Source organism: Convolutriloba macropyga, chromosome 5, assembly GCF_964194025.1.
Source record: "Convolutriloba macropyga chromosome 5, txConMacr16.3, whole genome shotgun sequence".
NCBI lineage: Eukaryota > Metazoa > Xenacoelomorpha > Acoela > Convolutidae > Convolutriloba > Convolutriloba macropyga.
This window is the reverse complement of record NC_134472.1, coordinates 37951048-37966394: the sequence shown is the minus strand read 5'-3', so window position 1 is coordinate 37966394 and position 15347 is coordinate 37951048. Positions and strand designations below refer to the sequence as shown.

The following is a 15347-nucleotide window of genomic DNA, read 5'->3' as shown; positions in this document are numbered from 1 at the left end:
ATTTGGAACAGCAATTTATTGGTGTTGAAAAAAATAACAATTGATCATATCGAATGCTTTTATGGCATTGCGTTTTGTTTTAATGGCCTCAATACAGGTTTTATTTCAAAAATATTATTTTATCTTCATTTGTTGTTTCTTTTGTAATTGTGTTAAACTGTTTAGTTGCAGGTTTTTTACCGGATTACTGTGGATGAAAAAAGAACCAGTTTATTGATTCAGTGGATAGCTTAAACTCTTCACAACTTCGGAATCAAATGTTTTAAGGAACATGTACAGATTTTTTTTAAATTTGCTTTTTGCTGTTTTTTGTTGTTTACTTGTTACCTAGGCTCATTTACTACAGGTCGAATATCAAATTATTGGTGTTGAAAACAGAACAATTGAAAACATTGAATGTTTTTTGTGCGTTGCTCATCGCTTTTTAATGGCTTCGATAGCGCTTTTGCGCATAATTTTCTCTTCGGACTTTGATTTTGCTTTTTAGCGTTCTTTTTGTGGACTAATGACATTTTCTGAATAGTAACAGATCTCAATGGTTTTTTGAAACTTAAAAGAAACTTTTTATTAATTTCAGTTGTTAGCTAATGTTTTCTTTGAATTTAATTGTTCTCTAAAAATAAAAATGTGTTTTCTTAACTTTCTACTTTTCTTAATTACCTTTTACCTAATCTCATTATTCAGAGATCATATTTCTCATTATTGGTGTTCAAAGAAGGTGCAGTTCAATATATCTGATTTTTTACGGACTAGATTATTATTTTTAAGGGCTTCGAAGCCGCGTTCTGTCAAAATGTAATAGAATTTTTTTTTCGTCTGAATTTGTCTATTTTTGTTGATGTGCGACATATTGTGAAATGAAGACAGGTGTCTAAGTGTTCATATTGCAGTTTGATTGAACAGAAACCTATGTAAAGTTTTCATTTGATATCCAATGCTGTTCATTATTGGAAATTTTTTGTTTTCAAGAAAACAGAAATGTATGCTTTTAACTTTGTCGTTCTTGTTCTTTTTTATCTACTTGTTGCCGAGTCTCGTCAAGGACTGATCTCACTTTTTTATTAGTGAAGAAAAAACTTGTTTGTTGATATCAGTTTTTATTTGACTCTATTTTGACTTTGTTTTATAGTTTTTTTAAAAAAGACATTGAATTTTGTATGTAATTGTTTATTTGATTTTTTTTGCTTTTGTCTTGTCTCGTGGTTTTTATAATGCGAGTCTCATTGGCCCGTTAATGTGGCAATGCAATATTTACTCCACAAACTGATTTTGATTTGAAAGTAATTCTTAATTTATGATCAAATGATCAATATGTAGGATTTTTTGAAAGTGTTCTATCTCCCTCATTTGATAGACAATTAAGCAGTGCAGCTATTATCGACTTTTTTTCCCGAAGACTTTGACGTCTCGCTCTTTTCAATTCAGATTTTTTTGTTGATTCCAACTCATTGAGCTGTTAGCCGGACATGACTCTGTTACCTTTTTTTGTTATTGCTTTCGAACGGAGTTTGAAGTCATTATTGTAATTGTGTGTCTTTCTATGCAAAATGTTTTTCTGTCCGTTTTGGCGTTTTGTTCTAGAATATTGCTCGAGTAATTTGAATTTTCTCAAAACAATTAGGTAAAGCCCGATAGCATTAAGACTCTCTGTAACTGTCTTGGAGCCTTTTGCAGGCTCTTTGGCGAATATTTCCCAGAGTTACGCCAAAGCTGCTTAGGAAAGTGAAATTCATTGTATGAAGGGCAGTTTTGAATTTCTATAGACTTGAACACCCTCTCATCTCTGTCATTTATGTTTCCAATGAATAATTTAGCAGCCATATTGGTTGACTGGTGTGCATCAGAGTGTCTTTTAGCTGCTTTGTCCAATTTGATTGTTTTTATTGTCTTTTCCCTTTTTGAAGGAGTTATTCGTCGTTAGCGGTTTTTGTATCAAAAATTAAAGCATTCCAAATTTCAGCACACAATTTCGGTTGATTTGATCTATTTTTGAGTAGTTTTTGTTCGCGAGTTGTCTGAAAATTATTACAAAGATTAGTCTGTTTAATTGCTCTTGAACGAAGTTCATAGCAATAATTATAAACGTGTTGGTCTTTTTTATGCAAAATTTTCGCTGGACCATTTTCCGCTTCTAGAACTTTCTTTGACTTCTCAGGTGACTTTTTTACGCTTTTGTTTTCCATTTTTCAGTGATCTCTATTGCTCTCACTCCGAAGTAAAGCTTGTTGCTAAAATGAAATCGATTGCAGCATAGCAAGAAGATGGGCCTAATAGCCGAGTGGACAGTGCTTCTGGTAAGGGAGTGGGAGGTCAATGGTTCGAATCCCGACGTGTTACACTGTTTTTGCACCCTTAAAGAATTTATCTGGGCTACAGCCCCTGAATTAAATTGCCTCGCCTGTCGTTCAAGAGCAATTCTTCCGACATTAGTCGGTTTATGTTTTGTTATCTAATTTTGGGCTTCAAGTAGTTTAATCTACAATTGGGCTTTACCGTCAACGATAACTTTTCCTCAAAATTTTCCTGTGTTTTCAGTTTCTAATGTACGGCGTTTCACTTTCTGCTCAAACTGATTCTTTACTCTTAGATCAATCATTATCAATAGTCACCGGCAGATTCTCTAATGATATTACTTAGGTGATCTTTTTTTTACGACCAATCGGTTTTGGATTGTATCTTTGCGCTCTTTTTTTGAGACCTTTCACGCTTTTTTTTACGCCGGAGTAGATTAAAGGGAGCAAATAAGCGAGCAAGTTCGAAGCATTTTTTCCTATTTACATCTACAATGGAGTGAGAAATTGGTCTTTGAACAATTTTTTGGGTTTGAAAGCAAATATTTTTTGCCATTTTTCACCTGTTTCTTAGTCACATTAATGACTGGTTGCATTGGTTTTTTAGTCGTTATAGAAGCAATGTAATAATTTTGTGTCTTATCTAATGGTTTTTACTTTGTCACAACTGGATTCAAGAAAGTGTCAGTTATGCTGCCCAGTTTTGTTCTTTTTGTTGCTTAATGACCTAATCTCATTAATGAGAGTTCTCATTTTTTTGCTAATGAGGCATATGGGATTATAATTGATTATTTGAGCTCATAGTTAGTGTTTTTGAAAACTCTTTCACTATTTGTTTTTGAAAGAAATTAGCAAATTTGTGAGTTGTTTTTGGTGTACTCTGTATCTCTGTCTCATTAATAGAAGGTTTCATCGGTTGCTAATGAGGTCTAAATTAATCTAAATAATTGCTTCAGTTCACAGCTAAGTCTCACAACGAATTTCTCACAAATACGCATTGTTTTTCAATGCGAATTTCTTAAAATTGTGAATAATTTTGAGATTTGCCCTTTTTAGTTGTCCATCAATTGCTAATGAGGTATGGTTGACTCTATTGTTTAATTTGAGCTCCTAACTGTTGTTCTTATGGCTTTTAAACGATTGCTGTTCAAAAAAATAGTGGCTTTTTAGTCTTGCCATTTTTTGTTTTTCTTGTCTTTCCGCTTTGTCTTAAGTAATAATTCTCATTGGCATTCTAATGTGGGTATTTTTGTCAGTTATCGGGCTTCAGCTTTTACCTTATGTTTTTATTGACTTAAATGCCATTTGTTTTGAGGTTTTAGGTGAGTTTTCGAATTTCGCCTTCATTTGTTATTCTTGTCCTTTTCATCTACTGGATCTGCAAATGTTTGGTTGCTCTCAAGCAAAAAAGGTAGCGATTATTTTGGTCCTGTGGTTTTTGTGCAATTTTCCACTCTACCGATTTTTCGTCTTATGCGTTTGACTTTTTGTCCTCAAAAACAGGATAACAGGTAAAGCCCGGAGGGCATTAAATTCTCTTAGAGCCTGCGGCTCACTAGTATCTAAGTATGCTATTCATCGAAGCAATCAAGGAGACATACGTTCATGGCGTGAAGGCAGGGTCAGAGTTTGACCCCCTCCTCTTTTAAGCAGCTTTTCCTCGTGCACCTAACCTACCCTCGATCCCCCTGACTACGTCCCTCCACCTCATTCCACCCGTAACCCTGCACTCGCCCTGCAACTGCCGCTAGCTACTGAGGAAGCCAACCACTTGCCAGTCGCTTGAGAGCAAATTGCCCGACGTACGTTGTTTATGTTATTACTTCAAAAATTGTTTTTTAATGCGGTGATTAAGGGTATATAGTTTCATGTTTTTCTCGTCTTTGACGACACTTTTTTCAAAAATGATTGTGATGTTCGCTGATTTTCTGTTTTCCCCCTTTTTGCTTTGTCTGGTATTGATTTCCGCGCGTTTGTTGTTTTTTAATCAATCTACGGACAACTATTGTTAATATTTGTAGTAAAGCTTTCTTCTTATTGATTGTGTTTGAGAAATGAAACTAGTTTTTTGGAAGAGAAAATTTTTGAAAGAGTTTCTTTTTTAGTTTCTCCCGCATATACGGTCTTGTACTTTGCTGACTGTCATAGTTAGATGTTGCTGGAAAAATATTGATTGTCAAGTCATTAATTCAATTTTGTGGATTGTAATTATGTTGGACCATCAACTCAATTATCTTTGGATTGTAATCATCTTCGGAAATATGACCTTTTAATAAATTTTTGTCCTGAAAAATGTAATAAACGAGTAAATCCTGAAGGGCATTAAGTTGCTGAGTTGCTCTCTGATAGCCTTACTAGTATGTACGTATGCGATTGACCGAAACTGGCGGGGGAGTTATCAATTTTTGTGAAGGGCGGTTCTTTATCCAAATAATTTGACCCCTGCTTAGTCCCCCCCCCCCCCCCGCTTTACCTTTCGTTGATATTTTTTTGTATAATACACAGCCCCTATTTGACATATGACTTCTGACGTACTTTAATCTCCGTTTCGTTTGAATTGAGTTATAGATTTCTTCCTACCATTTTTTGTAGTGCAATAACTGATGTCAAGTCCTAAAAGAATGGAAGCTGAATTTTTGTTTTCTGTTTCAAGCGAATCAAGTTGAGAATCTCAGTCGCAGCTTTTTGCTGGCTCGTGTTATATTTGAACTTTTAATGTTATTCGAGACATTTTTTTCTGACGAGAAAACAACTGACTGGCTTTGCTTTTTATTGGTTGTGATATGATATAACTTATTTCCCCTGTCTAATGATCAGCTGTTTTTGAAAATTAGTTTTTTTGAAAACTAAATTCCTCACTGTTGATTTCTAAAAATCATTTTCATAATTATCATGAAAGTCTGCTTAAGCAATGGTTGTGGATTATATAGTGAAATTCGTTGTCCCTTTTAAATGAATTTTAAATCAAATATACAGTTTGATATCTACAGGATTTTAATTCTGGGTTTGGTCTAATATTTGTTTTTAATTGCTCTCAAACGAAGTTTATACCAACTTTATTAGTCCTGTCGGTCTTTTTTAATGCGATTTTTCGCTTGACCGATTTTTCGTCTGACGCTTTTAACTTTTCGTCCTCAAAAACAGGATAAATAGGTAGTGCCCAGCGGTGTGTTTAGGTAGTGCTTATGGTGTGAAGGGTTGTTCTTGGAGGTTGAAGACACCCCGCAATTTTTTGGAAAATTTAAGTCAGTTTTTAGGTTCCTCAGCCTCAAGAGCCGAGTAAGCTCCTCTAGGGTTTGACAATAGGTTACTGTATAGTTTCGAAATGTAATGAAATGTTTTTCAAGATTTCAACACCACAAATTTTAGCATTTATTTTTACAAAACGTGCAATTTTTTTTCAATTTTTTTTTACATTTATTTGCATTATTCCGGTTTTTCAGTCTAAGAGAAATTCTCCGTCAGAGTTTGATAATAAGTTACAAGAAAAGGTGTTTTGGCCATGGATTATTTTTCAACTAATATCACAAATTTTAGCAGTTTTTTATGCATTTTGAAATTTTTTGTCATTTCTTAAGTCTCTCCAGCCTCGAGAGCCACCTAACCTCCTCTAAGAAATGATTATAGGTTACTGCATAGCTTCTAGATGTAATGGAATGTTTTTCAAGTTTTTAAAATTTGCAATTTGAAAAATATTTGCAATTTCAAGTTTTTTGGATCTTTTTGATTTTTTTAAAATCATTTTTCTGGCACCAGGGTCCTAGGGACCTCCTCCAAGTTTTGACGGTACGCTATCGCATAGTTTTTGGAGTTATTGAAATGGTAATCAATGTTTTAATGACTCCAGCTTCATCAATTTTATTTTTTATTTTTTTAAAGAACTTTTTTTCAAATTTTCGGAAAATTTTTACCATGTTCCAAGTTTATGGATCTTTATGAGCTAGTGGAACTATTTTTCGCGTGATCGTTTTTGCGCTTCTCTTGTCGAAAAGTCTTTGACTTCTCAAGTCATTTTTTCACGCATGTCTTATTTTTTGAGTGATTTCAATTGCTCTCACTCCGAAATAAAGTTGTTCAAACAAAACCGATTCTGAGATAGACGATGACAATGCCGTAATAGGCGAGTGGTTAATACCTCAGACGAGGTGATGGAATCGGACTCAGGAGGTTGGGTGTCGAACCCTACCTTTGGCACCCACAAAGGAAAATTATCTAGGCTACAGCCCCTGAATTAAATTGCCCCGCTTGTCATTCGAGAGCAATTTTCCGAACGCAGTCGGTTTATGTTTAGGAACTGCTGGTAAAGTTGGAAATTAAAACGGTAATTTTGAGAAGTTTTGATCCCATAACAGTCCCGTCCGATTTTTCGTCTGACGCTTTTAACTTTTCGTACTCAAAAACAGGATAAATAGGTAGTGCCCAGCGGTGTGTTTAGGTAGTGCTTATGGTGTGAAGGGTTGTTCTTGGAGGTTGAAGACACCCCGCAATTTTTTGGAAAATTTAAGTCAGTTTTTAGGTTCCTCAGCCTCAAGAGCCGAGTAAACTCCTCTAGGGTTTGACAATAGGTTACTGTATAGTTTCGAAATGTAATGGATTGTTTTTCAAGATTTCAACACCACAAATTTTAGCATTTATTTTTACAAAACGTGCAATTTTTTTTTCAATTTTTAAATCATGTCTGAGTTTTTCACTTAGTTTTATTAGGCAATTAATATTCGGTTTGTTGCTTCATTTTTCTGGGATATTTCTGATTTAATTAAAACTAGTTAAAAGTTTATATTGCAAGACACTTTGAGTCGTTTCCGGTATTTTGCCGTTTATGTTTTTCAATTCATTTTTTCTTTCGATCTTGGTTTCAGGTTTACATAAGTCACGGCTTTAACGTTTGACTTCTGGCGTAGTTCACTCACTTTTTCAACTGAATAGAATTTAAATTATATCACTCATTGATTTACGCAATTTAGCGAATGCGGTCAAGGTCAAAATACGTAAAATCAAAAGAAAGTGGTTGATCCGATAAGGCCCGGTCATTAAGTCATAGTGGATTAGTTATCAAACTTCATTAGAGCGGTTGCTAGCTGGCAGAAGTATGAAGATCATTAGCCTTCACTTAAGAAGCCGAGTTAAGTTTAGTTTCAGAATCTAACAAACTGCACGCGAAATTCTTTGTTTCAATCCTGATGACAGGGGTGTCAATGGCAGCTATTTGCCTGGTATGTTTTGAAACTTTACGCAAGAAATTAGGATGACAATTTTTAGCGGACAATTTAGCGGACAATTTTTCAAAATTAGGATGACCTAACTTTGTCAAGTTATAGCAAAAGAGAAACATAATTGCGGCTGTAAAAATATCCGTACTTTACGCTCACCTGCGTACAGGTGCAGGCCATGTTTCTTCGAATATCTCGAAGCCCCAATTTATTTACGCTTTTTCGCTTATGCGGTAACCACTATTTTTGGAAATATTTTTGAAAACAGGGGGAAAATGACACCAGACCGGCGGAATTTTTTTCTGGCATCAAGCGTATTTCTAAAATTAGAGCCAAAAAGTGTTGATCAATCGTTTCAATTATATTGAATTATCAAGCACTCATTTGTAGAGTGATCGCGAGTAGAGCATATGCGTTTAATCAATCTTAAATTATGTGTAGGTAACCTACTTTCTATTGTGTGTAGGTAACCTACTTTCTATTGTGTGTAGGTAATCTACTTTCTATTGTGTGTAGGTAACCTACTTCATCAAGCAATACAACTGCGTGAAGTGCTACGTCTGTCCCTCCGGTGAGAAGATGAAAAGTTGTCCACACATAATTGCAGTGTTGCAGAATTCTTACCCGGTTGAGGAGTACACTGTATCAGAAAACGCACTTGCCCAAATGCCAATCGATATTGTCAATAGGTACCAAGGTGTAACATATGTGAATGTAGCTCTGTGTTCTGTACTCGAAATTTTCCAAAAAAATAATCAGCTCTGATAACTCTTAATCTTTGATCTGTTATGATCAAAGCCCATTGAGATTGAACGCTGCAATAGCAATTCTCAAATTGTATCCTGATGAACTCCGTTTGCAAAAGTGTTTTGCATAATCTGTGATTGTTTTTATCTCTGCATCTATATATCCTCTAAGCTTTGATCTCTTTTGGTTTATAGCTAGGCGGTAATTCATTTAGTCTTGCTTGATATTGATTTGTTTCAGATACCGTAACTTTGACGCCTTAGCCAACAGACTGGTAGTTCCAGCCATCATAGCTCTTAAGACGCCGCCTCACTTAGAAGCCTCGATATTCTCCGTTCTAGACGAGGACAACCTTCTCAAGCGATTCACTGTGGTCGTTCTCTCCAGCAAGAGGTCCATCTGTAGCTGTGCCTCCAAGTCCAGTGTTAATTGTTGGCACAAACTACTGGTGAACTTGTCCTTGAGTGATACGAATAAAGTGTCCAAATGCTGTTTCAACTTGACTGAGATGAAGACGTTTCTTGATAATTGTGAGTACTTCGTGCAATTCTATCCAAAACTATAAAACTCATCGTCTTTTGAATTGGCTTTACATTTTCATGCTTTGAGAACACTGTCATAAATGAAACTATGATATGGTGGTGCAATATGATGAGATGGAATTAGCATAGTGAAAAGGTGGAGCGTGTGATTAAACTTTGATGATGCATAAGTTCTGATATGCCTGCCTCTAATATCCTCTCGAAAAGTATAGCCTCTCGAGCTGGAACGAGCCTTCGAAGGAAAGCAATCACTCTGAGAGCTGCGCTATGGTTAGATATCTCTTGTGGGTAAAAAGTTTGAAAATTGCCCGATACACACTAAAAAGGTCAGGTAAATTTACCATAATATAGTCAAGGTAAATTCAAGTTTAGGTAAATTTCAGGTAAGTTAGGGTAGGCCAAAATTCCTTAGACGTTTCAGGAAAGTTAAGGTGCTTTTTCAGGTTAACTTTTTACCTTTAACTTTTTCAGTGTGTATAGTACAAGATGTAAACTCTTTTCCATATTAATAGGTAAATTGAGTGTGACAAAGAGTACAGTGCTGTCTTATGTGCAGAAGAACGGAACTCCCATCGCAGATGCCAGCAAGTTGGTCATGGATCGTCTGAACTTTGAAATCGATTCTCTACAAACTGAAGTGCAGCTGTTGAGAAATGCTCGAATTGCAGTAAGCCACAAAAGTTACGCTGTTTTTATCAGAAAAAATACTGCAGATCGTCTTTCTAGCGAAGAACTATTTGGTCTTTTGATAGTATATGCATTTTTTTGTATTGAGCATTCTTGTTTTCGAAAAGATGCGGCAAACATTTAATTGGGCTTTTCTGCAACCACTTATTTTTTAATAGCCGCCCTCATCTTCTCAGCCGGCTATTATAGCGCTCCTATTTTTTTTACAATTCAAAGAATTTGAATTGTATTGGGGCGCTGTCTTTTTTACGACTCGAAGAGGAGTATTGGAGAAGTCCTTTTTTTTAATCAATTTTATTGGAGTGATTTTTGAAGCGGGAAATGAAACGCGTGAAAAAGTTTGGAGTGATTTTGGTGCTGAACAAAAGTGAAGAGCGGAGCGAAAAGAGAGTGGTTTTTGTTCATACCGCTGTTTTTGAGAGAGCGAGAAATTGATGTGTGAAAAAATTTTCTCTAAGCGAGCGAAATTTTTTTGTTCACGTGCGGCATTTTAAAGCAGTTTTTTTCATTTATTTTCGTTAAGAGGTTTGGTTATGATTTTGTTTTAATTTTAGGCTGGTTTCGGTAGTGGTTTGAAGGTTTCTGGAAATGCATATGAATTTTATGATAATTCGGAGGTTTTTAATGTATTTTGCTGATTTTCGGGCTAATTTTTGCGTTTTTTTGACGATTATTTTGTTTTACTGGCTCAAATGGGTATTGAAGAAACCCCTTCTACTTGAGCAATATTATGATAGCAATCGGTTACAGTTTTGTGGGTAAGAATCATTTTTTTGTTGAGAAATATGACAAAAAATGGCGAAAATTGGAACTATTTTTCTTAATTTTTTTGCAGTTTTTCATTTTTCTGTTTTTAGCTAAGTTTCTTTGCCTATTATGACTTGCCTATTGTTTTGCGAGCATCTGGATACCCTTTTGGCTGAAGAGAATTTTTCTTTGGATTTTTATGTTGTTTGAAATACTAAAAAAATTTAGTAACTTACCAGTTTTTCAGTGAAAGTTGTTTATAGGAGCTTTTTTTCATAATTTAGCCTAAAGTATTTTCTCAAAATTCACATCAGTGGTTTTTGTAAGTACTAGTTGTTTTGATGAAGTTATTTTGGCAGAGATAGTTTCTCGAGATCTCAATTTATAACAAAATTTGATCAGATTTTTTATATTTTAACAGATTTGAGTTTATTGTTTTTACTTTTTCGTTTCGTGACATTGTTTCAAGATAATCATAAATTAGTGAAGGCACGTTTTGTTTGATGAGTAGTTGGATGGCGTTTAAATGGATTTTCACTTCGAGTCGTTTCCGGAATTCTTCCGGCTATGTTTTTTTTATGATCTGTTCACACATTTTCATGATTTTTGAAGTCAAATTGGAGTAGTGATTTTGGTCACGCCGAAACAGGAAGTGGAGCAAAAAAAGGAGGGGTTTTGCGGCGTGAAATTATTTGCTCTAATATTAAAGTAGAGTGAGAATACGGTGTTTGAACAAATATTCGCTTTCTCGCTAGTGGTTTTTTGTTCACATGCGGCAATTTCACTTTGATTTTTACTGTTTTTTCTGTTTTTTGGATCGGATTTTTTAAAGTGGTTTTCCCAATCCATTCATAGTCCGTTCAAGGTCTAGTTTTCTGTTTAGTCATTGAAAATTCTTTGAATTGTACGTCAGGACTTGTCCTGCTATGTTTTTTACTTCGTCGAATAAAAAAATGTTTCGCTGTACCTCATTTTGCCGCTTTAACATTTTGCGTGATATCTTTTTGACTTCTCTAGGCTAGTTTCTCTCTTCTCTCATTCGGCTAGAAGTGATTTTGAACATCAGTTGCTCAGCAAAGCAATTCAAAATGAACAGAGTCAGTAGAAAAAATTGAAGTCAGAAGTAGAAACGGGATAAACCCATAAAGCCCAATTTTAGATGCCCACTATTTGAACGTCGTTTCTATAAGTCTTAGTTACCATCTCTATTGCTTATTGGTATTGATAGTAGCCCCTGTAACCTCTCTCTAAGAAACAGAAGTACGTTATGTTCAACTACGAAATGCCATCAAAATAAATTGGACTTAAAAAATGTTTTCGTACAAAATTTTTTTTTCAATATCTTCTATTCTTTCAATCCCAGTCATGCTTATTGGAATCAACGGCGGCTATTTTCCGGCAATCTGCCGGGTATGTTTGTTTGTTTCCTTTGATGTCAAAGGCGGAAAACCGGATTCATTGAATTAATTGAGAATAGTAATTTTGATTCGTTTAGCGATTCGGAGAGTATATCCCTGAAGATCAACGGAATAATGAGAAGTCGATTGAAGGAAAGGAACATCCACAACCAGAAATGACTACAGTGAGCACAGAATCTGAAGAGCACAAGATAGCTGATATTGGGTGCAGTGATACGGGAGCTATAGACGCGAAGGACACATTACCGAGCTTTGACGAAATATGCGAAGTTGAGGTATCCGAGAAAGAACAAGAGGCCACGCAGAATTCAATTGACAATTCATTGCAAGAGAACAAACTTGTGGAGACATTTCAATTGGATGAGGTGGCGACGGAACCAAGTGAGATGAAGCTTCAAAATGTTGATCTGAAAACGGAAACAGGTCTGTTGGAAACAATCGAAGAAGTTCCCGAAGTTATTCTGGACGTTGAAGTTGAAGGAGTGACAACAATAGAAATAGTGCAATCTGAAATCGAAGAAGTTTCCCTCATTGCAAACGAAGATGGTGGCCATGAATCTTCCGATTCCCAATCAGCCGTGAACAATCCTGCAAGTCCCCTAAGACGGTCGAAACGAACAGCTGCAATGTCCTCGGTTGAATCTGGAGAATCTCCTGTGTCCAAAAAGCAGATGAAATCTGAAACTGTTGAGTAATAATAAACGGAACTGAATAACTACTCATTGGCGTCCTTTAATAGATTTAGTTTTATATTTTGTTTGTCTACGAATGAATTTGTTTATCAGATTTCATGGTCTTGTTTATTTGAAACTTTGCACTGTTGTTTTTACGAGTCTAGACTGTGTTCTTGCATTCGAAATATCTAGCTCACTTAAGAACTCAAGCCAAATCAATGAGGGCTTGCTTAGTTTATCAATAAAAAATAGTGGAAACCTTCGGCTTTTTCCTTTACTTCAAAAGAAAAGCGTAAGGCCATTGTGTTCTTTCATGAGCCTTCTCCAGCGCCCTTTGAAATGTTGTGTTGTACTAAGCAAAGGGAGTAATTGAACCAAGTAAATAAAAAATAAGGACGAGAAACGACAAGTACAATTAACTAAGTAATTGAAATGAGCAAGCTCATACGCATCATGACATTTCTAATATGCAGCTCTATCAAATGATGAATATTGGCTGGCTAGATAGAAGTTGAGCACAAAGCTCAGTACATTAGAAGTTGAGCTCAGTACATTATCTGTCTGTATTCAAAAATATTACGAGATTTTTGCTAGCACAGGAAAATTATCTACGGATTCAACTGCACCTGGATATGGAAGTGAGGTCGAATTGAATTTGAATTCCTCCTGTTAATTTATAAAGCACGCAGAAGTTGTGGACACAGCAGGCAGAATCCACTATTAAAAATATAAAACTCCAAAGTTTCAGCAGGCGTGGAAGCTGGCTGTTGCCAATGTTGGATGAGGTGGCGACGGAACCAAGAAATCGCCAAAATTGCAACAAAAACTTTGACTCTTTTGTCCAGCAACTTGAAACTTAGACGTGCTCTGATAATAAAAGAATTGACTAGAAAAAATATTTTAAAACATGTTTTGGCGACAATCCGCCGTGATTAAAAGGACATAAAAACCTAAATTTAATTTAATTTTTTTTTGAAAACAAGAGGGGGCATGAGCACACCCCGAGACTTAAAAACCACGACTACGACGGCATCACCCCTGCAGGGAAACCATCACGACAAGCAGTTCAAGACAATTTTGGATCTTTTCCACGCAAGCCCCCCCCCCCCCCCCCAGAGGAGGTAACAAGCAGTTCAAGACACCACCTGACACAGGGCAAAGCCTGCCCCCTAGGTGGCCGTGCTTTTCTTCACTGACGAAGCCAGTCCTGCAGGGGTAGCGCAACACCCCCCCCCCCCTCAGAGGAGGAATTTTTCGACCGCAGACGTAACCAAAGACGAGGAGATTTCAAGGGTTTCAGACGTCACCCGACCAAGAAGGCCTGACATTTTTTTTAATTCCAGACGTCACCAGGAGAACTTCGCCCCAGGTTTCAGACGTCACCTCAGAAGTCCCTTCCCCGGTAAGGCGTATCTAAAAATCTTGAATTTTGCGACAAAAAATCTCAAAGCAAGAAAATTGTCCCCCAAGAGCTTTTGTTGATGGTTTATGAAAGAAATAGCCGTGGAAAACTACATGTAAGCATTTAACAAAAAAAAACATACAAATTGCACGAAAAACGGTATAGCGGTTTTTGTATCGGAAAAAATTAGAAACACTTTTCTGAATTTATCGCAAAAAAATCTACATAAGTGTAAATTTACTAGTTGAATTCAGTACTTCAGTTGGACCTCAAATCAACTTTTCTTTAGTTGAATTTTTCATGTAAAATTTCTGCTCAAAAAATGAAAAAAAAAACGCAGAAGTGCTTTCATGAGTGCCGCCAGTTTATTATAACGCAAGATTCAAAGTTAGTGTATCGATTTTGCTTTTTAGTGAAGAGACAACTTAAAATTACCAAAATTGCTTCTTTGACTACAAAAAATCAAAAAACGTTTTTCTAACGTTTTGTTGAAAACGTTTTAATAAATCTAAAAAAGCAATTGATTAACCCTCTGGGTTTGCGAGAAAACAATCTTCAAAGTCTGTTTTCAACTTTGCATTTTTGTAAAGAGGCAAAACAATTTTGACAAAAACTGCTTCTTTGACTCGAAAATTCAAAAAAAAACGTTTTCCAAACGTTTTGAATAAATTATTTAATAGTTTCACTGAAACCTGTTGATTGGGCCCCCTGAGTTTGTAAGAAAGCAAGCTTCAAAGTCAGTTTATTGACTTTGCATTTTTGTAAACAGGCAACTCAACTTTGACAAATTGCTTCTTTGACTCAAAAATTCAAAAACGGTTTTCCTACAGTTTGGATAAAACATTTAATACATCCACTGAAACCTGTTGATTGAGCCCCCTGAGTATGTAAGAAAACAAGCTTCAAAGTAAGTGTACCGATTTTACTTTTTAGTAAAGAGGCAACTCAATATTGTCAAAAATTGCTCTTTCGATTTACAAAATTAAAAAAAACGGATTTGTAACGTTTTTTTTAAAAAAAATTCTAATAGATACCAAAAAAACCATTGAATCAACCCCCTAACTTTGTTAGAACACAAGCTTAAAGTATAATTGATTGAGTTTGCAAGTTTGTAAAGAGGCAACTTGAAATTTGCAAATTTGCATCTTCTACTTGAAAAATTCAAAAAACTTTTTTCTAACGTTTATTGGAAATTTTCAGTAGATAACAAAAAAGCGTTCGAAAAGGCGCCATCTGTTTGTTTGAAAATTAAGCTGAAATTTTATTTCATCCCCTTGAAAAACTGCAAAGGATGAACAGAAGAGTGGCAAAAAATCTTCTCTGTTATATAAAAATCAAAAATTTTTTTTCTAACGTTGTTTCTAACGTCTTATTAAAAATATCAATCAAGTTTCAAAAAGACCAATTTAATAAACCTCCTCTGTTCATTGCAAAACATGCGGAAAAATTGTATAACCATTCTGCAAAACCGTAAAGAACAGACAGAAAAGTTCCTGAAAAACTTCTTACAAAAAGAAATCTAGAAAGGAGTTTGTTTTCTTTGATCTTAGTTGCATACGACTAGCTGCGAGTCTAGTTAATGGGGTAGTATGTATTCCTAAGGAAATCCGACATTTACACCTATTTTGT

General features: G+C 35.5%; 1 protein-coding gene across 1 annotated transcript in view; it reads left to right on the top strand.

Annotated features, from left to right (window-relative positions):
• The window catches only part of LOC142339377 (uncharacterized), a 40581-nt gene extending 28118 nt beyond the window's left edge, over positions 1 to 12463 (top strand). The window contains exons 6-9 of the mRNA XM_075389386.1: positions 8018 to 8190; positions 8489 to 8778; positions 9303 to 9457; positions 11720 to 12463. Coding sequence (XP_075245501.1) covers positions 8018 to 8190; positions 8489 to 8778; positions 9303 to 9457; positions 11720 to 12337 — 1236 coding nt within the window. The 3' untranslated portion in view covers positions 12338 to 12463. The remainder of the gene's footprint in view (positions 1 to 8017; positions 8191 to 8488; positions 8779 to 9302; positions 9458 to 11719) is intronic.
• Positions 12464 to 15347: the final 2884 nt, after the last annotated feature.